At 35.3% G+C, this 20,896-nt stretch overlaps 4 protein-coding genes and 1 long non-coding RNA gene across 7 annotated transcripts in view; 2 read left to right on the forward strand and 3 right to left on the reverse strand.

Moving 5' to 3' along the window:
• Nmo (serine/threonine-protein kinase nemo) overlaps nucleotides 1–7,659 on the reverse strand; it is a 220,560-nt gene extending 212,901 nt beyond the window's left edge. Inside the window, exon 1 of one of the 2 annotated variants that reach the window (XR_011799488.1) lies at nucleotides 5,909–7,659. Coding sequence is in view for 1 of the 2 variants with exons in the window: in XM_072000477.1 (XP_071856578.1) it covers nucleotides 5,909–6,168 (260 nt within the window). In the remaining variant the exon portion in view is untranslated. The remainder of the gene's footprint in view (nucleotides 1–5,908) is intronic. The other variant, XM_072000477.1, reaches the window with a different exon arrangement.
• A 385-nt stretch (nucleotides 7,660–8,044) lies between these two features.
• On the reverse strand, nucleotides 8,045–15,060 carry LOC139985835 (ubiquitin-protein ligase E3B). 2 transcript variants are annotated; one of them, XM_072000631.1, is made up of 16 exons: nucleotides 14,613–15,060; nucleotides 14,152–14,301; nucleotides 13,723–14,050; nucleotides 13,443–13,631; nucleotides 13,178–13,369; nucleotides 12,913–13,102; nucleotides 12,596–12,835; nucleotides 12,341–12,512; nucleotides 12,143–12,261; nucleotides 11,901–12,020; nucleotides 11,628–11,826; nucleotides 11,266–11,566; nucleotides 10,777–11,169; nucleotides 10,535–10,699; nucleotides 10,349–10,460; nucleotides 8,045–10,269 (listed from the first exon to the last, which is right to left on the reverse strand). In XM_072000631.1, exons 1-16 carry the CDS (start codon nucleotides 14,759–14,761, stop codon nucleotides 10,097–10,099), a joined length of 3,192 nt encoding a protein of 1,063 aa, XP_071856732.1. In that variant the 5' UTR covers nucleotides 14,762–15,060; the 3' UTR covers nucleotides 8,045–10,096. The 2 variants fall into 2 exon arrangements, with proteins under 2 accessions (XP_071856732.1, XP_071856731.1); XM_072000630.1 differs by having other exon boundaries at nucleotides 11,901–12,029.
• A 143-nt stretch (nucleotides 15,061–15,203) lies between these two features.
• On the reverse strand, nucleotides 15,204–18,102 carry Prp19 (pre-mRNA processing factor 19). The gene is made up of 8 exons (XM_072000632.1): nucleotides 18,004–18,102; nucleotides 17,639–17,788; nucleotides 17,284–17,561; nucleotides 17,013–17,207; nucleotides 16,783–16,938; nucleotides 16,480–16,710; nucleotides 16,053–16,393; nucleotides 15,204–15,966 (listed from the first exon to the last, which is right to left on the reverse strand). Exons 1-8 carry the CDS (start codon nucleotides 18,020–18,022, stop codon nucleotides 15,822–15,824), a joined length of 1,515 nt encoding a protein of 504 aa, XP_071856733.1. The 5' UTR covers nucleotides 18,023–18,102; the 3' UTR covers nucleotides 15,204–15,821.
• Nucleotides 16,967–17,653, forward strand: LOC139985837 (uncharacterized). Its single transcript, XR_011799510.1, has 2 exons — nucleotides 16,967–17,103; nucleotides 17,171–17,653. It is a non-coding gene; the product is annotated as an uncharacterized lncRNA (long non-coding RNA).
• Nucleotides 18,103–18,276: 174 nt separating the features above from the next.
• LOC139985770 (selenoprotein M-like) lies at nucleotides 18,277–19,450 on the forward strand. Its single transcript, XM_072000496.1, has 4 exons — nucleotides 18,277–18,603; nucleotides 18,707–18,777; nucleotides 19,162–19,231; nucleotides 19,291–19,450. The coding sequence occupies exons 1-4, from the start codon at nucleotides 18,505–18,507 to the stop codon at nucleotides 19,390–19,392; spliced, it is 342 nt and encodes a 113-aa protein (XP_071856597.1). The 5' UTR covers nucleotides 18,277–18,504; the 3' UTR covers nucleotides 19,393–19,450.
• Nucleotides 19,451–20,896: the final 1,446 nt, after the last annotated feature.

Genomic DNA, 20,896 nt, shown 5'->3' on the forward strand with positions numbered 1-20,896 from the left:
TCTAGGCAAGATTTCGTACGCTCGAGAGAGAAACGAGCAACTTATGGCAACAACGTTACTATCTTCTCTCGAGGATAATAACATCCGATTACTCGGTCGAGATGATCGGAAACTACGATTCAGATGTAGACTCGTGGAGTAGGAAAAGTGAGAAATCTATGATTTAAATCGTTAATAATAAAGTATTCGTCTTTAAAATGATTTTGACTACTGATACGTCACGGCGTATATCTGTCATTTAAAAAGCGAATATATTATGCAACACGCAGCATCGTGCCGTAGTCATACGCATTCTTCGTTTAAACATGCAAGCTCGTACACGCAATCTGGTCACGATTCCTCCTTATCTTGGAATGCCGCGGTTGTCATGGTGACTCCCACTCCTCCTTTCATTTTCCCACCACCCTTTTCCATGCCGCGGAAAACTGCTGACTCGTTGAATAAATTTCCCGCGCCTTCTTCCTACGAAATTCTCAGAAATTACAATTTCTACGCGGTCGTCCCTTTAAACTCGCGAATCCTTTCTAAATAAACTTTTTTTACAACGCCAATATCTCTGATCGGTCCGTGAAATTAAAACGATTCAACGAGAATACAAAAAGAAAATTTCCATCGTTTGAGACGAGTTTTTGTCGCTCGCAAAACGATATTTGAATCGAAAAGTAGCATCAGATGCGTTTAACGAGCAATTGATCGCGCCGTTTTATCAACGAAACGAATCGATATCAATGAATCTCGTTCAATGTTTTCCTAGCACGTTGCAAGATAAATAAAAACTTAGTGGTGCGAACTGGATTTATTAAAAAAATAACGTTCGATGTATATTAGAACATAGCTTTGTAAATCCATAAAATAAATACCAATATGTACAAACGTAACTTCCATCGCCGTTTGACGAAAAACGATACAAATGTTTATCGTTATATGTAAACTTATAACAGAAATTTGACCTGGTTCTTCTTCCAAGCAGATCTTCGGGTTTATTGCCCAGGTATTATGGCAATTCGTAGCGACGACATATTTACGTATTTACGACATTCGTTTAAACCGACTCATTATCCCAATGAAACAGTTATTCCACTGACACAGGTATTAAGAACACGCTACATCAATTCGTGAGCTTGTAAATAAACCGTGAAACACAAAGTACCCAGCAGACTTTACAACGCTAAACGGTTATCCAGAAACGACAATAAACCAAATACAGCAACAAAATCCATCGGGCATCCGGTTCAGGCAAACTAACGGTAATTATACCGACCACAGGTCACGACGAAATTATTGCCTGCTTCTTAAATTACACTCGGTTCCTTTCTACGTTCTTACGTTCTTACGTTCGACCAAAATTCACGTAAGGAACCTCGATGATTTATAGCTAATCAACTAAACCTATAACGGGAAAATTCTATCGTATCTAATCCCTCTTGCTCATTTCCCTGCTTGACAAAAGGCGACACGGAAAATATTTCCTGGGTGCTTTCAAAGCGAACTCTCGGGTCTGGGGAATTTTCTGGAACAATTCCTAACATAAACGCAACGAAAGACCGGAACGATCTCTGGCGAGCCTCTGCGTCGCTTTAAATCCCCGTATGTAAATGAAACGATGACACGTCCGACTGTCGACGATATATTTCTCCCCGTGGTAATCCTGCGCTTTATCTTACGACACTAGTTAACTTTATTTTGTTTACGTTCATCAGTAATTTATTGGACATTCCAGCGAACTCGTAATTTCTCTCGCGGTTCTCTCTCTCTCTCTCTCTCTCTCCATTTCACCAGCCGGTTCTCGTTATGTATTGCACTCGCCATTGAAAATCGGAGATTTACGCCGCGGCGTGCAACATTTGCACGCGAGACACGCGAACCCTCGAATAACCGGCGCGTTTCCTGTTTGCTCGTTTCTTATCGGTAAACAAAGAAATCAAGCGCCACGCGACGCGTTGTTACCGACCATCCTCTGTATCTTCGAACTTTTTTCTCAAGCTTAATTTCATTCAAACCAATGTCTTGTTTATATGTAGGGTAAAGAAGAAAATTGTATAAACTCTTCGTGAATATATTTCACCTGTGTTTTACGAGATATTTTGAAATTTCATTGACGCTGAAATCAATCACGATTGTTACGATTATGTTGATAAAATTTGGAAGAAAGCTGAAATTGTACGTAGAAGCTACGGAATATCTATCGCAAGCACACGCTTCGTAAACGTTCGGCAAAGTGTTCGAACGACCAAATATTCGTTATGTTTAGTACATCGCAATATTTAAACCATCTTTATCGTTGATTATAATTGTTTGCGCATCAACCATTACCACCCATGATAAGTGGCTAACGTGTCGCTGAAGATGGAACCCCGCTGGGGGTAACCATCCACATGCTATATTTTATTTATTTTTATTTATTTTTATTTTTTTATTCTTTTTATTCTTTTATTCTCTAAGCTATAACATTTTACCAAATGTCCTTCTGGACAAATTGTAAAAATTTAATAAAACAAATAAAAAAAAAAAAAAACGTGTCGGTAAAGATTTACGTCTAAGGCTACCTATTCGTGCGATAATAGATCGTGTCTCGTTCCGTTTTGTAAAATTTCAACAAGTTTGCACGATACACGTGTAGTCGTAAAAATTGCCTGTGTTATGGTGCAAATATTTTCGCGAGCTATTGTACGTGGATAACCTTTTCGAGTATCTTTATAAATAAAAAACTGTCGATATTATCATCCATTGTATGAAATCCTTCCTTATGAAATACACCATGAACGAAAAACTTTTTCCGTGAAACACACGCGGATTCCAAGTTCGCTTATTTAGAAATAAAGCCATTTACAATTCAAGGCGAGCGACGTGCAAACTGTGTGCAAGCAAATGGCAATTGAATTTAAACTCGCTCAAGGAGCTGGTTGGAGCGACGACAGAGCACGATCACGTAATTTTAACGGTTGGTAAGAAAAATCGAAATCAACCGATAATTGCGTGTCCATTAAAACGTTCGGAGCACTGTGTTACCAGTGAATACCCTTGACAGTGGAAAGCAAACTCTTGTCGCGTAAACAGAGACCCAGTGCTGCCATTATTTGCCGGAGAATTAACCGCGCTGAAACACGCGTTTACCCAAACGCACGCTGACCGCGAGCCAATTAAAAGAAAATAAGTCCAAGTGGCGCCTCGTACCGTAAGATAAATTAACGCTCGATCCAGTGGTTTATTATATCTGTTGTACGAATAACTCGCCATTTATATTATGTTCTCGGACATTTACCACGGAAAGTATACGTTTTATAGGATTCACACGTACGCATAAACATACAGAGTACGTAAAAAATCGTGGCGTAACTGACAAGAGGGTAATTCTACGCGCGACTCTTCGTTCTCCGTAAAATCGAATTCGAAAAATTGTTTAGCGTATGTGAAGTTGGCTAATTATCGACTAAATACGAGCAAACGATCAACAGGCGGATATTCTACACGTTATAGTAAACGAAAAACGTGAAATACAATTTTCTCGTTTATGGCCTCGTTTCAAAGAAAATGGACTTTGAACGTGTTTGGTTAAGAATTAGCCTGCTCAATCTTACTAGAAAATGTTATTCTACGTTTTCGATTCTTTTTTTCCTGCAAACTCGCTCCCTTACTAATTACATCGTAATTACTTGGTCACACTGTATATACTTTCTGAAATATGAACGCCGTTGAACCGAATAAAAATCCAAAATGTCTGTAATTCCGATCGATAGGAATTGAATTTTTCCTAGTATCGGTAACCGGTCAGGAATAAATGAGCCGGAACGAGTGTCCATAATTCTACGCGTGTGGGCGCTGTAAAAATTTCCCGAAATCGAGTTCCGCTGGCAATTTGTCGATTATCGAAATGCAGGATCATCGATAACGTTCCGAATGCCCGAGCACGACCCACGGAAACGCGAAGAAGCTTCGGGGAACGCGATGCGACCGATAGACGTGTCCAGAAATAAAATTTAATGGGGCGCCACGTGTCGCTTAAAGTTTAAAGGGAGATAAATCAAACGAACAAGTTGAACGACGACAATGCGTCGTTCTATTCGTGGCATGTTTGCAAGAAACTGTCGTGTACATAATTTTAAATTGTTAGCCTCTCGAAACATGCACACTTTTTCTTTACTACATTTTCGTAATCCACGAACGTAATTTACGATACACGCCTCTAAATTGCCAATACACTATACACCGTAGTAATTCACTTAGATAAAGAGTAAAGTTAAGCGAGAAAAGAGCTACTATCGTTCCTAAACGAGAATAATGCTGTAAAATTACAAAATATCGTTGAGAATCAAATTTTAATATACAAAAAGAAATGCGCTTATGTAAATATCTTTTCCATGTTTCGGATAATTTCACGTCGATTTAAGCTGCAAATGAAATCTTTTTCTCATATCTGTTTCCTATCCAAAAAGTACGAGTTATCTTAATGAGATCTCGTATGTATGTAATTACTTTCGACGTGTAATATCAAGAGAAAAGCCGGCTTTTTCATTTTACCAAAAGCAAAATAATCGTACTTTTGCATCATTTTACGCTATAATAAAAATGAAGTGTACGTTATACATGTACAGACTTCTCGTTCGTATCATGCGTGTTTCTACGAACGAAAGAAACTTTCAACGTTGAATATCTCGAAACGCCATTTCGACTAGTCGTACTCGATTTCTGAACTATAGACACGAAAGGGACGGGAAAAACATAGTAACAGCTGTTTATCGAGCTGGCAAATTATACAGGGTTGAAAAGAGGCAACGATTTATACACACGCTAAGAAGGAAAGTGCGTTTACTCTCTAGCGATCGTCGGAGAGCTCTCGTTCGACGCGTAGCGAACGTGGAAAGTGGCGCTAATTAGTCGAACGTTCCGTTTCCCGGGATTAAAATGTTTAGAAAATTTGTCGAGCTCGAAAGCGCGGCCGCGCGCACACTCCAAACTTCCACGTTAATTACATATTGCTTCGACATGCTGCACTCGAATTGCCGCACAGTGAAATTTGCTGACAGAATTTTCAATTCGAATTAATATTTTTTTCCTCCTGTTTTAATGTCGAGCCCGTGGACGCAGAGTAAAATGGAATACAAAATTACTCGAATATTTAACTGTCGGCCGACGAACTTGATACGCCGGAAGATTATTTTGCGAATATAATGCAGCATAAAACAGTTCCTGTAACCGAATGATTTCGAAGTTCGGAAAATTGAAATCGAGCATGTCGGTACATCTTGTTTACGTTGTTTCCATATCGTGTTCCATGCGTGTAAAGATCACAGCAGAAAAACACGATAAGTACACTCCTTTTTTGTTTACCGATTTTAATGTCTCTTTATGAACAAACAGCAGAATTTTAATACGATATGATACAAAAGAACTAATTGTTCGTCTTAAAAATAGTCGATAATTTGACGAAATTTTCAGAGAGCCATGTGTTTACTTCCAAAGCCAAATGTATATAGACAATTTTGGTAATCCTTAATCCTCTGTACAAAATAGAAAATGTGACTTATCAAGTTCTTCCCCTGAACAGACACAAATATCTGTATATGTACGTTCATTGCGAGAACGCGTTCGTGCAAGCAAAACTTCGTGCAACCCGTAGTTCGTACAACAGTAGTTTATGTAGCATTTCGTGTATCTTTTCGTATTTCTACTTATAATTAAACGGTAGTACCTATTTGTAGGTACAAGGTTTTACAATGCTTAAAACAACAACTTTTAAAAGTAACACGAGTGCCATCTACGTCTCAGCCAGAACATCATTTTCTTTTATATGACGATCGTTTTTATACAACTCGTCCGGACGTCGCGAAAAAAACATGGAGATAAATAAAAGAAGCACGAGGTAAGAAAAAAAAGAAGAAGCAAATAGTTATAGATATAATGGACTCACCAGACGACGCCAAAAGCACCATATCCGATGGGTCTGTCGGGCTGAACGAGATCCTGGGCCGGCGGCGGTGGCGGAGGCGCAGGAGCGGCGGGGTGATAGTAGGTGGGGGGTGCTTGGGCCGCTGCCGCGAGGACCGCTTGCCCCGGGTGGGCCCCCGTTGTCCCACCGCCACCTGTCGCCCCCGCCCCACCCCCCTGCATTAGCGACATAGACACGCTCATGGACACCCGCGAGTGCCGACTGGGCCCAACTACTGCCATCAAAACTCTCCTCTCTCCCTAGGGGCCACCCTCCTCAACCCTTTCCCGATTCACCGCCACCGCCACCGCCAAGGCCCCTGCCGCTTCAGGGAAGCCGGGACACGCCTCTCCTGCTCGTCGATTCTTTTCCGACCGTTTCGATTTTTCCTGTTCACTCTGTTTCACCTGTTCGATCAAACACTTCTTTCTCTATTAGATATCTCGTTATCGTCCCAGTAGTGACGGAGCACACACGTGACACTGACACAACTTGAAGTTCTTTTTCTCGTTTTCGTTTCACCACAATAGCGATGAGAGCATTCAAAACGACTTTTTTTTTTTTCTTTTTTTTTTGGCTTTCAACGATTAAACTGGATAAGATTCTTGCAAGATCACTGTTATGCAAAGAAGGATTGACTGATAGACACGCCGTGGACTTAGAAGTCGATAGATCTCGATATCGCTCTCGATTCCATATTTCGAGAAGCAGGCGAATATTCCCTGGATCGAGTGATTCGATCGTCGATCACGATAATGGGAATCGACGAGTTTCGATGAAAAATTGCAAACTGCGTTCTGATGGAATATTACGCAGCTCAGTTTCGAATGTCGCGCGCTCTCGAGGTACGGCGGGAAGGGCTGAAGCTTGAGGAGCACGAGAGGCAAAGGGGACTCGTGACACCACGCTCGTCGACGCTGCGGCTGTGGTCGCGTCCTTTTATCGCGACTTATGGCAAAAACGATACATGCGAAGGGTAACCTTCGGAGTAGAGGCGGTGTCCTCGTGTAAGTATTCCTTAGCACTGTCGATAGTAAACGGGGCGTTGCGTGTTCGGACGTTTCTATTCGGTCGTGTCGAGAAAGGAAGAACAACACTTTTGTAGTTCCCACCGAATCCTTTGACGCTCGATACGCTTTCTAAACCAGAAGAGCTATCGAATGCGTGAATATCACCAATGCGGAATTATTAAAACTGAACGCGTGTCACGTTTTTTCGTTAGATTTACTCTCGCTACATCCACGGTAACGATGCTAGGTTATGTTTGACACACGCACGCAAGCCTGTTCTCCCTCTTCTCCGTCAGTTACGCTCAGCTGGCCTCATAACGTTACGATCGGAGGGACGGAGGTGGAAAGGGGGCGGTGCTTGTCCATAAGAAACACAGTAGCGCGAAACAGAGAAAGGAACGAGGGAACACTGAAAGGCTCGGTCGAGTCCTCGATGGCCACAGCGATTCCGGCTACGAGGGGCGGCCGAGTTTGTTCGGCGGTTTTCCGAATTTCACGAATGATTCCTCACTGTCCGGGTCCTACGGCCGAGCCAGAAACACTGCCACTTCTCGTACAGATCAAGCACGCACACACAAACACGAAACACGCGCGCGCGCACACACGAGCGAGAGAGGGAGAGAAAGAGGAGTCTCTCGCGTAGCCGCGATAATGCGATCGTCGCGGTACGAACTAAACGCACGTCTTCTCGCAGCCAAAGCTTGCTGGCCACTAGTCGAAGGGGAAGGTAACTTACACTGTCGACAGCGCCAGCTGCTCACAAAGGAGGTCACGTGACCTGCGCACTAACCCAACGCGCAACCGTCCCAGCGATCTTTGCATCCTCCTTGTAAATACGACTGTAAAATCGCACCAAACTCTACGTATATCCTTCGCTTATATGTTATATTACTCGTTCGTTTTATTAATAAATGTTATAAGAACGTTTATTATATAAAGCATCGAGCGAATGTTTATTTTTTGGCCAGATTAGCATTGAACGATTTAAAAATGAGCAGATTAATTTCATATACCGTGGCGCCTCGAATAGAGCCCTTTCTTTAAATTTTACACCGAGATATCAGGTATGATTGTTATAGGATAATATAATAATAATTGAAAGGCATGATGTAATTCAGTGTGTATATTTACAGTTATCTTTGTGAATCATTATCGAATGTATTAAATTAACAAATTCACCGTTGTTCTCTCAACTGCGTCGCAATATGTATACACTTTTATAAAAAATGTTACAGAAGTACGAGTAACTCGAGCAAGCCATATTATACAAAGCGCGCTGTTTTGCTATTGATACGATTGTAAGGAAAACTCTTTTATATCGTGTTTCTGTATTCTTTCTTTAGCGTAATGTCTAAAATAGAAAAATGATCCGCGTTAACAAGAACGGATATTGAATAAGAAGCCATCGGTTTCATCTTACAATCGTAACAATTTTACTTCATATTTTACTCCATATTTGTATCGATATCCACATTTATCATATACATGTATCGCTCCAACGATAAGTATGTATACCCATAAAGGAAAGTATCGTCTACTACTTCGTTCAATTGTACATATATTTGCAAGGCGTGTATTCACAATTAACATCACAAGAGAAACTGGTTATCGATTCTGATGGAAAGTAACAAAAGCCAAAGTTATTACGTTCCGCGTTTTCTTCTTTCTATACATAATCAAAATAATTCGTTAGCTAGTATTCACATTGTGGACGTTAGTAAACTAGTTGGTACACGATTTAATCTAATTTACTTGTAAACTTATCGTTCTATCTCTTTAAAAAATGTTCGCTCTTTATTACTCTTCTACAGCATAGGTACAATCGGTGAATACAGGCCTGAAAAACTTACATACGGTCGTATAGGAAAATATGAAAAGATTACATCTCGAATTATCTTCTTCATACTAAATAGGCTTCTATCTTTGGTCTGACCGAATTTCCACCGACAATATCGCGAGTCATTCGTCGAAGTTACGCGTAAACCACGAGAAAAATAAATTTCGCTGTAATATCGTATTCCTCGCTATATCGCGGATAACACAGTCCTGATGCTCCCTCGTTTTCCATTTTCTCACGTTCGTTCGGGCTCATCGAAGATCACGGACAAACTGCAGTTACGGGAAATTCAGCTCGAAACGCTCAAATAGGAGAACAAACATCACAACTTCGTTCGATCCGAACAAACCGATCTTAAACACTCGAACGGTTATGGATTTTTAACCCATGAGCGCCCGTGGACACAATATATACACGTATATATTTCCAAACAAGATTATATAAATCTTTTTATACGTCGTGTCAAAAATTTGTACAAAATCTTGCGAAAATAGCTTTCCCCAAAATGGAGCCTTGACTTTCAATTAACTCGACAATTTTAGAAATTTACGAACCCCTTCCTTTTCCTATCTTTTTTTTGTTTTTTTTTTTTTTTTTTTTTGTTTTTTCTTCTTCTTCTTTTTTCTCCTCTTTATTTATTCACCGGGCACCGATGGGCTCGGATTTAACATTCGCGTCATGCATTTTATCGATTTAATAGACTAACATTAATTCACAATACTATAAACTAACAAGCGCACAGTATTAGCAATATTAAGCTCATGAGGTACAGTGTGCTTTACACCATAAGTAATCTACCATTTGGCGAGAAGTTTTATAGAATGAAACTTCAAAACTTGAATATGTGCTGTGAAAACAAAGTAAATTCAACACACAGTACGATTGTATACGAAATAAGATAGAAGACATAAATCTTATAAAAATTTCAGAAACAGCAAGAAAGTAGTTCATTTTTCATTATAACTATAAATTAATCTCAAATCGATCGATACGAACGTTAGAAATTTCTTACTATGAAAAAAGAGATAACAAAATGACAAAGAAAGCAAAAACTTTGTTTCTTTATATGGATAATATCTCATAAAATTTGTGCGAGTCTCCAATTTCGTTTCAATAAATTCATTTAAAAATTTTGTTTTGCAAATAATAGAAATACGAGTTATACTTTTCTTCGATCTAGAGTCTCTGACATAATTACTAGAAACACCTCGCCTGACAATTTGGTTCGCGGCGGTTAGGCACCACTCGATCACTTCGTAGAAATTTTCGTTAGGTAATTTGAGCATGTAGTATGCATTGGAATTACCTTAAACCAGGTGAAAATTATGAAAGTTCGAAGCCCGTATTACTAGTGACAGCGTAACGTAACTTCTCCCGTAAGGTACTTTTCTTTTGATAATTTGGTAATTTAAGAAGATTAAAGCAAGTAGACGATGTAGGTAGACGATTCTGCGGATCTTTCTTACGAATCGTAAAAAATCCTCTTATTACGCTACCTATTTTATAAAGAACGAATAAAATAAATAGAATAAATAGAAAGTATGAAAAATATATATGATGTTTATAGTTTCATACCGATTGTGTCACCGGTATCCTCGTCATCGCCAACTTCAACGCAACGAATCGAAAATGGTGGTTCTAAGTGTGCGAAACCCAATAATGGTGATTTCGAACAACTTGTGACAAACTATGGAACGAATAGAGATATAGAAATAAATAAAACGAACATTACTTACAATTATCATATATCGCACGAAATACCTTCAAAAATAAGCCTCTTTCTTCCTCAGAAAAATCTTTTTCTAGAATATCCCATAGCCAGCACACCACACGATGACTATCGTGAAAACCACCATAATATTGTGTATGTCTTCGTAAATCTCGTAAATCTAGTGGAACGTTATCACCCGAAATTAATCTCTGTAACTAAAAATAAAGATATTTTTAAAAAAATATTTCTTCAAAAAACTAATGTTTTTTTTTTTCAAGAATGTTTATCTTACTTCTGGAGTTGAAAACAATGCCAACCATTCAGGATTGATTATAGAACGGAACCCTTTGATAAAAGCCGCTGTTTGATCTTTTATTTGCATGTGCATTCTAAAATGGGCCATTAAGTGTATATAATTGATTTTATTTTCATTAGTGACTGGCACTGCTCGTCCTCCGGGAACCAATTCGTGCGTAACTAATTTGCCTAAAACGTCTTCATCAAGAGAGAAAGTTAATTCTAACTGTCTAACATCACCTTTATAATGCTTCACAAGAGTAAGACTCCGATATAAGTCTCGATCTAAAGAAGCCAATTCGTCCAGCCAACTGTACAATGCTCCTCCTGTTTGCCCAGAAAATTGGGAAACGAAGAAAGATGCAAAAGGTACGTCTACTACAATGCCCTATAAAAGGTATTCTTTACAGAACATGATTAACTGACATTATAGAACCTTGTAATTATATTTTTCTTTTTTTCTTTTTTTTCTTTTTTTATTTACCTCGTACACCGCTTTACCCAGCATACGACCAACAAATTCAAAAAGTTGCAAATGATTATCTTGCATAGATGATGTTGGAGATGGATAAAGTCGATTTTCACTAGTGACTTTAAATAAATTTAAAGATGGGTCAAAAACTTTTTTTATTGTCTCCTCTAAAAATTCCTTAAAGACTCCATCTTGGTCAATACCAGCTTCAGCTAAACCTTGCTCGTTTACAAAACGAACTCTAATTACGCCTTTAAGTGCTTGAGAGGGTAACATCGCCAATTGACGATATCCGTCCTCCACTATACGAGTTCTACAAAATATTTATGTTACTCTTGGTATAATATATTTAATACGAGAATATCCACCATTACCTGTGAACAACGATAAGCGTTGTTGGGGTACTATTGCAAGCACTTTCGGTTAGACCTAAAACTGCTTTTTCGTTAGCAACATGCTTACGAAACAGCACAACACGCTCCGAATGAGGAATAACATGCGGCATTTTAGAAAGGAGAAGAGCGGCACCTCGCCTGCCTTTCTCCAGATCTGCTAGAAAACCAGACACTCGAACTTCCTGTTGTAAAAACGTATTCATTTTGAAATCATATGATATAATTTAGTTAAAATAGATTAGTTTCAAATACTTAACTTTGCCAACCAATGGCCTTCCGGGCAAAAGGTCCGTCTACAATCCCGGCGGTAAATTGCCATTAAAAGTGTGTGAAGAGAGGTGAAGAGGGGATTATTAGGAACTGATTTCACATCTGGAACATCTAAAACTTCAGTATATAGCTAAACCATTTATCTCTTATAATTATATATCATTAGAAAAAAACAATATGAAATACTTTATGAAAGAATATAATGTAAAGACTATAATACACACCAAACAAATTATTAAGCACTGCCTTGTACAAAAATTGGTTTAAAAAGTATGATATCGTTACAAAATCGCTAAGTTTGAACGGGTTTTGTTGTTCATACATTTCCATATCGTCTAAAATTCTAATCAAACATATACATAAGTTGATTGTTGATGCAGTCGCTTTTGCAGTTTATTTCCGTATGTATAACATAAACTTACGTAACATAATGTGTCATACAATCAGAAAATAATATCAACATTTGAAATTCAGGTGCTGTACATTTTGTATTAGCAGCTAAATGATCCAAAAATGCTTTTAAACCACAATGTGGACCCAGTGTTCCCAAGAATAAATACATATGGTATAAAATTTTATCTTGATAACATAAACCTATTTTATAATAGATACATGTATAATTATCAATATATTATTCATTTTATATACATATTATTCAACATATTCTTAATACTTACCAGTCAATATTTCCATTTTCATTTGTGTAAGTGTATGTAAAGAAATTTGATAAAGGGAACAAATTAAAGCTATTCTAGTAGTTTCTGCACTTCCCAATTTCCTATAATTTTTAGTGTTATTATTCCTATTTGTACGTGCTTCCAAAAATGCTCTTCTGAAAATGTTGGTACCAACAGATGTACTCTGTTGTTCTACTGGTGGGGGTATCTCTTTTTCAATAAGTTCTGTTAAAGGTTGGCCTATAAAAATTGTATTGTAATTTCTAATATTAACTCTAATAAATACATGTTTATAGATACAGAAACCCTTTCATTACCAATCAACTGTGAAACTATTCTTCCTGTCCACAAACAGGCTAATTGTGATTTAACGTATGGAATAGGTTCTTGTAAATATGTATCAACCTTTTGTGCAAGCCAACCAAGAATAGGATGCCAGTGAGTCAAATTACTTTGTTTTGCAACTACATATTGCTGACATGCCTCCAACATTTTTGTTACAACAAACTATAAAATTTATTTAAAAATGAAGTTTGTTTTAAGATCTACATAAAGATTGTATATTATGCAATAAGTCTGTACCGTAAAAGATGGAAAGTACAACTCTTTTAACACTTCATCTCTTTCAATATTAGCCAACTGTATTAAATTAGCCAACAAACACAGTGCATAACTACCTTCCAGAGCATTAAATACTATTCGTAAATTTTGCTCTGAGTTCAATAATTCCAGGCTCCTTGCAAATAAATTGTTTGTAATAAATGATGTAATACACTAAAATTATATTATAAAGAATATTATATGCTGTGAAATATCATTTGGAATTCATATATTAATGATTACGCACTACTGATGATATACTATTCAGATGATAAACCAATGCAGGTACGCTAAAAATATTAATTAAAAACAATGAAACCAATTTATCTGACATCTGGGAGGAGATTAATGGTCTCAGTGCTAACGTGACTGCTGCTGAAAGTGCAATTGGTTTTAAAGCAATTTCCACTCTACCCAATCCTTTTACTAGAAATGCCTAAAACAAGATCAAATATCATAAAAAAAAACAAATACTTTGTAAAAACAAACACACTGAATAACAAAACTACTATTAATAGGATAATCACTTGCATAATGGGATAAAACCCATTGTTGACTAGGTGGCCCATTATGTTTGCACAAAGCTGATTCATACCAGCTTTGAGTTTTTCCATTCCTTCTACTTTCTGAATTGCCCATGTTCCTGGTGATGTAAAACTAACTAATGTATGTAATCTCAAATGGATGGATTTATGGTCAGACACTCTTTCTGGTTTAAGATTATCTAAACCAGTCAAACAATAGAGTAATATTGTTTTCATCTGTGATATCCATGATATGTAGCGATCTTTGTTTAATACAAGTCCTACATAAGAAATTTCTGGAGACTCAGAATCTAGAGTCAATACTAAATATCTGAAATATTTACTCTTTTTAATTTTCTTATATGTTTTTCAAATTTTTTATCTTTCTTCCCTTATCTACATTCAATATAAATATCTTTTATGCATACATACCTACATAGCTTTTCTATTCTTTCTTGAACTTTTTCTTTCTTATATATGTACAAAAATTTAAAAATAATCTTATACACATCCAAAGCAGGTTTTAACTTTATATTTGTTTCTGCACCACCATCATTCAGAAAATTCGTATCAAATTCTTCCCTGAAAATCACATTTTTTGCTCTACTATTTTATATCTGGTTTTTCTTACAGTACACAAAGAGCATAAAAAATTAGCAAAATACGTTAACACAAATTTCCTATATTTTTGCGGCGAAGAAATATATGCGCATTCGATAAAGGAGTAACCAACGGAAGATTACCGAATGTAAATAAATACCGATAAGCGATTAAAAGGCTATAGTTATATTTATAACAAAAATTGATTTAAACGTCAACTCCAAATATGATTTGAAAAGTCATATAATTATCGTAAGCAGACATCGATATTTAGAAACGGTTGAAAAACTCACAATATTCTTTTACGGGTCAACCATCCCCTAACATAAGCCTGAATTAAAATGACAGCAGCTTCTCTGTCTTTCTCATGGGCCCTTTCTTCCCTAGCGGCCTTCATTTGCTGAAGGAAGCTGTCTCTGGATGGTTCTTCAGCTTTAAACATTCTTGATTTACCCGGACCACCCGCTAAACACTAAATTATGCTAATGACAAAACATTGTCAGCTGGTCATCCGTGTGGTCACTCTAGTTGACACTGCGATTGCAACCACCCACTAGAAAATCATCCTTTACAGCATTACACGTCACGTTGATTTCATTCGCGTTATAATCACTCTGACCGATCGGCAGCGATTGCCACTCGCAGTCGCCACACGTTTCTCACCATCACATAATCCGGGTATGCATCTGAATGACAGACAACTACGACGGCCATTGTTATTAATTTGATTCGAGACTGAATATTGAGGACAAAGGATATTAGGTTAGGTTAAAAAGCACGTGACTAGTGGCGCCATAAGATCGTCCAAGTAAATTATCGAACTGTGTACGTGTGGACCGCTTCGTTCCATAATACTCTCAACTTTTCAAAATAGAATCGCAGAATTATATAGAAAATGGCATTTTATTTCTTATACTCGAATAATTGTATTCTATCACTTTAAACGATATCCTGAGTAATGAATACAGATGACAGACGAAAAAGTTTGTTTTACATTTTTTTCATAAAAATAATATTGATTTTATAATACTATGCTATTAATGATCACCGTTAAAAATGTTTGTCACAACTGTGATATTTTGGAAACATTTAACAGTTTGAAAGAGAGACTTGAATAAATATACGTCTCCCTTGGACTTAGAAGGCCATTTCCTTTATTACCTATATGACCATGTGTTATATAAATTAGGCGTTTTCGAAGAATTTTAATTGGTACCAATTATCGGAACTTAAGACTTGAGGCTCGTAAAAATATGACTATCAAGATAAGTTAAATAATTATCAAGGGATCCACAAATCATTATTACAATCACATTTAGGGTCAGTTTCAATTATGAGACTTACAGCAATCATTCACAGTTCTAACTGTACATCAAATTGAGTGATATTTCGTACATAGATAGCCATGATAAAAATTGTGTTAGCGATGATCAGTAATATATACTATAAACTCTAATTTTAATTCTTCTTAAATTATTTATAGTATTTTAATCACTAAATGCTTAAGGTAAACCATAAAGTTTTAAAGTTCTGTCCATACTAGTCGACGCTATATACTGCGCATGTTTTCCAAAACGAACACCAGTTGCGGCTGCCGTATGGTCATTAAGCACTTTCAGTTCTTGCCACTGTTTACACAAGTACACTCTGAAAACAAGAATGGAAATATCAAAATATAAGAAATTATTTCTGATATAATTGATCTTGTATATGTTACATGAGATAATCCTTACCTTACATCTGTTCCAGCTACTGCCAAATACGTTCCACTTTGATCAAAGCAAATATCTTTAACTTCATACGATTCTTCCAATTGAAGGGTTTTAAAGTTCTTTAGTTTGCGCAAATCCCAAAGTTTCACACAAGAATCTTCTGCAGCAGTAGCTAAATAATAACCATTTTCAGAGAAACTAATTGCCGTAATTGGACCTGAATGACCTGGGAAATTAGCTACGTTTGACTGTTCCTTTAAATCCCAAATTTTCACTTGCGAATCCTGCGTCCCAGTGCCAAAGATCAATCCATCAGGGTGAAACTGAGCCGTGGTTAATGGTTGGCTAGCTTGTCCAGCAACCTATACATATTAAAGTAATATATGTATATATAATACATAAAGCAAAAGTTTAGATATAGTTGTAGTCTTTCTTTTTGGAAACATACCTTAGTCAATAATCTACCAGTACGTATATCAGAGAATGCCCAATGTTGATCCAATGATGAACTTAATAAATAATCGCCTGTTGGGTGTAAGGATAATCCAGTCACAGGGGCATCATGAGCTTTTAATAACAAAGTTGTTTGACTGGTTCCTACATTCCATACACGTATTGTAGTATCAGGTGATGCAGTCATTACAATATCTTCTTCTGGATGATAAATTACTCTAGTAACCTAAATATTATATGAAAATGTTAATCATTTAAGGATTTTAGGAATAAAATTGAAAAAGGAAATAGTTTATACCTTCTTAGTGTGTCCCTTTAATATTGCAACAACTTGCTCTGTATCTTTGTTAAATACTGTGGCATTTTTATCAGCACCACCTGTTAAGATTTTACTGGTATCTGCACTGTGAATGTCAAGTGCAAGTATACCAGGAACACTGGCTGAATGGAGACCCTTCAAAATAAATAAGTAACAGTAATAACAATGTATGAAACATTTCTTACATAAATCAAAGAACACAATATTACAGGATGTGACGCAAGTGTTTGAAATGCGCGAATACTATCTTGTGGAAGTAGATCTTCAGGAACCGAACGTCCGCGACGTTTCCTTTCCTGAGTGAGTACTGTTGCTCTTTCTTGAAGTTTTTGTATCACATCTTCAGTAATACCAGCTTGTTCCATAGGTTGAGCAGCTGTACCTCCAGCTTCTACTGCAAGTGCCTGCAGGATCATGTAGTTTATCAGCAAACATTCTTGATATGATGTATAAATAAAATTAATATAATTTTGTTCATACAGGTTGTGGGATAGTAGTAGCCTGAACAATTCCAGCCTGAGGTTTCAACGTTGCTAAAGCTTCTCTTGCTGCTGTTACTTCTTTTGTCAATCTAGCAATTACACGGCATGCTGCATCATGTTGATATAAAGAATGAGATAGTTCCTGTCTAGCTGTTTGAAGTTGTTGTCTAAGTGTAAATGAATGTAACATAACAGCATCCCATTCATCTTGTAAAATTTTCAATATAGCTGGAATTGATGTGGCACTTGGTGGTTTAGGTTTAACTATTGCAGTTGCTGCAAAATAACAAGAATATTATTGATAACTGGATATGGTATTCAAAGACAAGTATATAAAAAAACAAGAAATATACTTTTGATATCAATAAGTTGATCTACAGTTAATTCCTTTCCAGTTATGGGATCCACTCCATTTTCAGCTAGATATTTTTCAATTAAACGTTTCTCAAATATGGAACCAGATACTGGAGATACGACCGGGTGTTCCGGGACTTCGTTAGAAACTAAAAACAAAATTACATATTTATTTATTTAAGAGATCAGTAATAATGAAAAATATTCTAGGTTATGTTCAACTCTTGCCGGTATAAATCATAAACTTTGTTGCAAAAATAACCAATTCATTTCCATTATTATTATATAATATCAAAAATATGAAATTAATATAAATTTTTTTATTACCGATTAAAAATAATTATATAAAGAAGAAAAAACTTACTCGCACAAGAGAGCGCCATTTTCACACACGCGAGATATACTTACTGCGCATGACGCTTAAGTAGCAATTTACTATATTATACTACTAACAGTAATGGGGATATTTCTATATAAATTCAAATACATTTGTGTCTATGGCGTATTTTATACAATTATAATAACATAGAGACAAATTTTTATATGCATGTGTCTGTAATAATATGTGTCTAAGTATAAAATATAAAGTAAAATAATTTTGATAAAAAGAAAATTTTAATAAACAGAATTCTTATAAGTAATTATATTTTTTCGAATAAACGATATTTGCATAGGGATTAAACGATACTAAATATCTTTGAGAATTTTTGGATTTATGTTGGAAAGGAAATGTTTAGATACTTCAGTACATAGAGCTCATACTTAATAATCTCAAAGATGAGTAACGTTATCTTAGTATAAGCACTTTCTGATATAAGCTCTCAGCTCTAGGCTTCAGTAAGACTTCCGTTTTAGTGAGGTAAACATGGCTCGTATGATAGCTGTCATTTTCTTCCTTTCTGTCGCTTTTGCTACTTCTAATATTGATTCAACAAACAGTTATTATGCATCTGCAAGAGTTGAGGTATTAAATATATTTATTTTCATTAGCACAAACCTTATTATAATAACATGTCATGAGTTTAAATCAAATTAGGACAATTCAAAAAACCAAGGATTTTTTCCAGAGTTGCAGTGGTTGTCGTCTAAGCCGGCTCCCAGATGTTAAACAATTTATCTTTGAAGATTTACCTAACTAGTATCCTTTAAAATTTATCCCTTAAAAGTTATTAAACTATTATATATACATTCGTATATTACAGAAATATGATAAAAATCGTTTCAGTTAAAGAATCAACTTTTTTATTTTATTTCTTCAGAAGTATCTCATTTATGATCAAAAACAGATAATTAATATTACACAAGAATTTTGAACGTGGAATACTTAATTTCTTCAAGCCTTTATTTTTTTATCATATTTAAACTTTTACTATTGTTCTATATACATTATAATATAATGTTTGTGTGTGTGAAAGATAACTATCTTATAATATTAAAAAAATCCTTATTTAATTCTTCCTAATTACAATTTCTTTTGTGAAGAATAAGAGTTAATTGTATAAATCCTTATAATTTTTCCTAGTAATAACGTTGAATTTAAACATATTCCAGGTGCAGTTCCAGAACTGCTTCTCTTCAATGATAACGAAGAGGTACAATAAATTTAATACACGAGTATTATGTAAGATAATTGAACGTTTTTACTTTACAGGAAATAGAGAGATTACCTTTGTCAAGTTTGACAAGGAAAGAATGCAATAATCTCTTAATTTTTAAAGGCTTTACAAAAAAGACATCAAAGGATGAGATATAAAAATAAATGAAGTGTGTATAAATAAATATCTGTAAATTTAAAAAATCATTTTACAATATCTGTTACAAAATGACTTATTCTGATAATCATGTCTCTGCTATGAATATAATCGTGACCATTTTGTTGATTGTAGTATGTTTTTATGTTTATTTATAAATAGAAACAGGTACTTACTACTTTTCTAAATTAAATTGAATTTTAATAAATACTAATTACCGTAAAGAGATAGTAGATATAATTCAGGTCCAAAGTTGGTATATGTAAAGTATTAAAAAGGGAGCATTATATATATATATATATTGCCCTCTGTTAAATAGTTCATAGTTGAAAAATAATTAGAGCACAAAATAGTAAATAATATACGGACCTTTTGATGCACAAGTTACTGTCTTTGAGTACCTCATTTTCACATAGATGAGGGAGTATTATATTATCTCCCTGTGGAGCTGCAATCTGTGATATAACTACTAGATCCATAATGTGACAAAATTGATCATTATGGAATGCTTGGGCTTCTTTACTCAAAAGTTTTAGTTGTCAGGCTTGGACAAATAAAAATATTTTATGAACAAAATTAATAAACTTTTAATAAATAAGGATGGATATAACTAATGTACTTTAGTGCATTAAAAGTAACTAGAATTTAATGACAATTTCGAATTAATTATTTATTTCACTACAAATAAAAATAATTTTATTTATGACAGCTTCTGATACAACTGAAACTTCTGTAGTAGGATATCCTGTGCATATTTATTTTAGTCATATTTTGCACAATATTATTTCTTTTTTACTGCAACATTGAGTTATTTATGTAAGATATAGAAGACAAACAAAAAGCTGGAGATAAAAAAATTTGCATAAAATCAAAGACAAAGATATAATATTATAACAAAATTACCTAACATACATTTAATAACTTATATAGAATAATTTAAGATTTTAATTTGTGTCATGTATCTACCTATGTTCGAAATATTACAGTGTACTGCAATTAAATTGTTTGTGTTACTAAATATGTATACTTACTATTATCTCTAATAAAACCTATAGCTACAGAAGTTTAAAGGATTTCATTAAAAGAACGTTAGTTACATTTTTTCACCTCTAATTTATTTTAGCAGCAATATATTAAATAAACATGTAAGACAGTTTACAATATTAGATTTTTAAAAATTATTTCAATTTAAATTTATAAGAATTATATTTAACGAATGACAACGATATTAAATTAAATTAAAAACGCTACACTTTCAAGTCAATCAACTTTCCAGTGTCAATATTACTGTATATGGAATGTTGGTATCCATTCAGTATAATGATTTGTCACTCATTGAATAAGAATACAAAAATCTTGGCTTCTTTGACTATATAATTATAATTTTCCGGTTTTGTAATTGTCTTTCCTTCTATTTCCATAACCGCAATACAAATAAAAGCAGAAAAATAAATAAGCTAGATTTATAAACTACTAGTATACATACTTTCATTGATAATAATGATA

Source organism: Bombus fervidus, chromosome 3, assembly GCF_041682495.2.
Source record: "Bombus fervidus isolate BK054 chromosome 3, iyBomFerv1, whole genome shotgun sequence".
In the NCBI taxonomy this organism is placed as follows: Eukaryota; Metazoa; Arthropoda; class Insecta; order Hymenoptera; family Apidae; genus Bombus; species Bombus fervidus.

Excerpts from the sequence above, each read along its gene's own strand:
- LOC139985835 (XM_072000630.1), bottom strand. The coding sequence starts at position 14,761 with ATGTTTAAAGCTGAAGAACCATCCAGAGACAGCTTCCTTCAGCAAATG. Across the intron at positions 14,302-14,612 it reads TTGACCCGTAAAAGAATATT|GGAAGAATTTGATACGAATT; the intron begins GTGAGTTTTTCA and ends TGTGATTTTCAG. Across the intron at positions 14,051-14,151 it reads AGAATAGAAAAGCTATGTAG|ATATTTAGTATTGACTCTAG; the intron begins GTATGTATGCAT and ends TAAATATTTCAG.
- Prp19 (XM_072000632.1), bottom strand. Across the intron at positions 16,939-17,012 it reads AAACACTTGCGTCACATCCT|GGTCTCCATTCAGCCAGTGT; the intron begins GTAATATTGTGT and ends TTTATTTTGAAG. Across the intron at positions 16,711-16,782 it reads TAAAGGGACACACTAAGAAG|GTTACTAGAGTAATTTATCA; the intron begins GTATAAACTATT and ends TATAATATTTAG.
- LOC139985770 (XM_072000496.1), top strand. The coding sequence starts at position 18,505 with ATGGCTCGTATGATAGCTGTCATTTTCTTCCTTTCTGTCGCTTTTGCT. Across the intron at positions 18,778-19,161 it reads TTTGAAGATTTACCTAACTA|TAATAACGTTGAATTTAAAC; the intron begins GTATCCTTTAAA and ends AATTTTTCCTAG. Across the intron at positions 19,232-19,290 it reads TCTTCAATGATAACGAAGAG|GAAATAGAGAGATTACCTTT; the intron begins GTACAATAAATT and ends TTTACTTTACAG.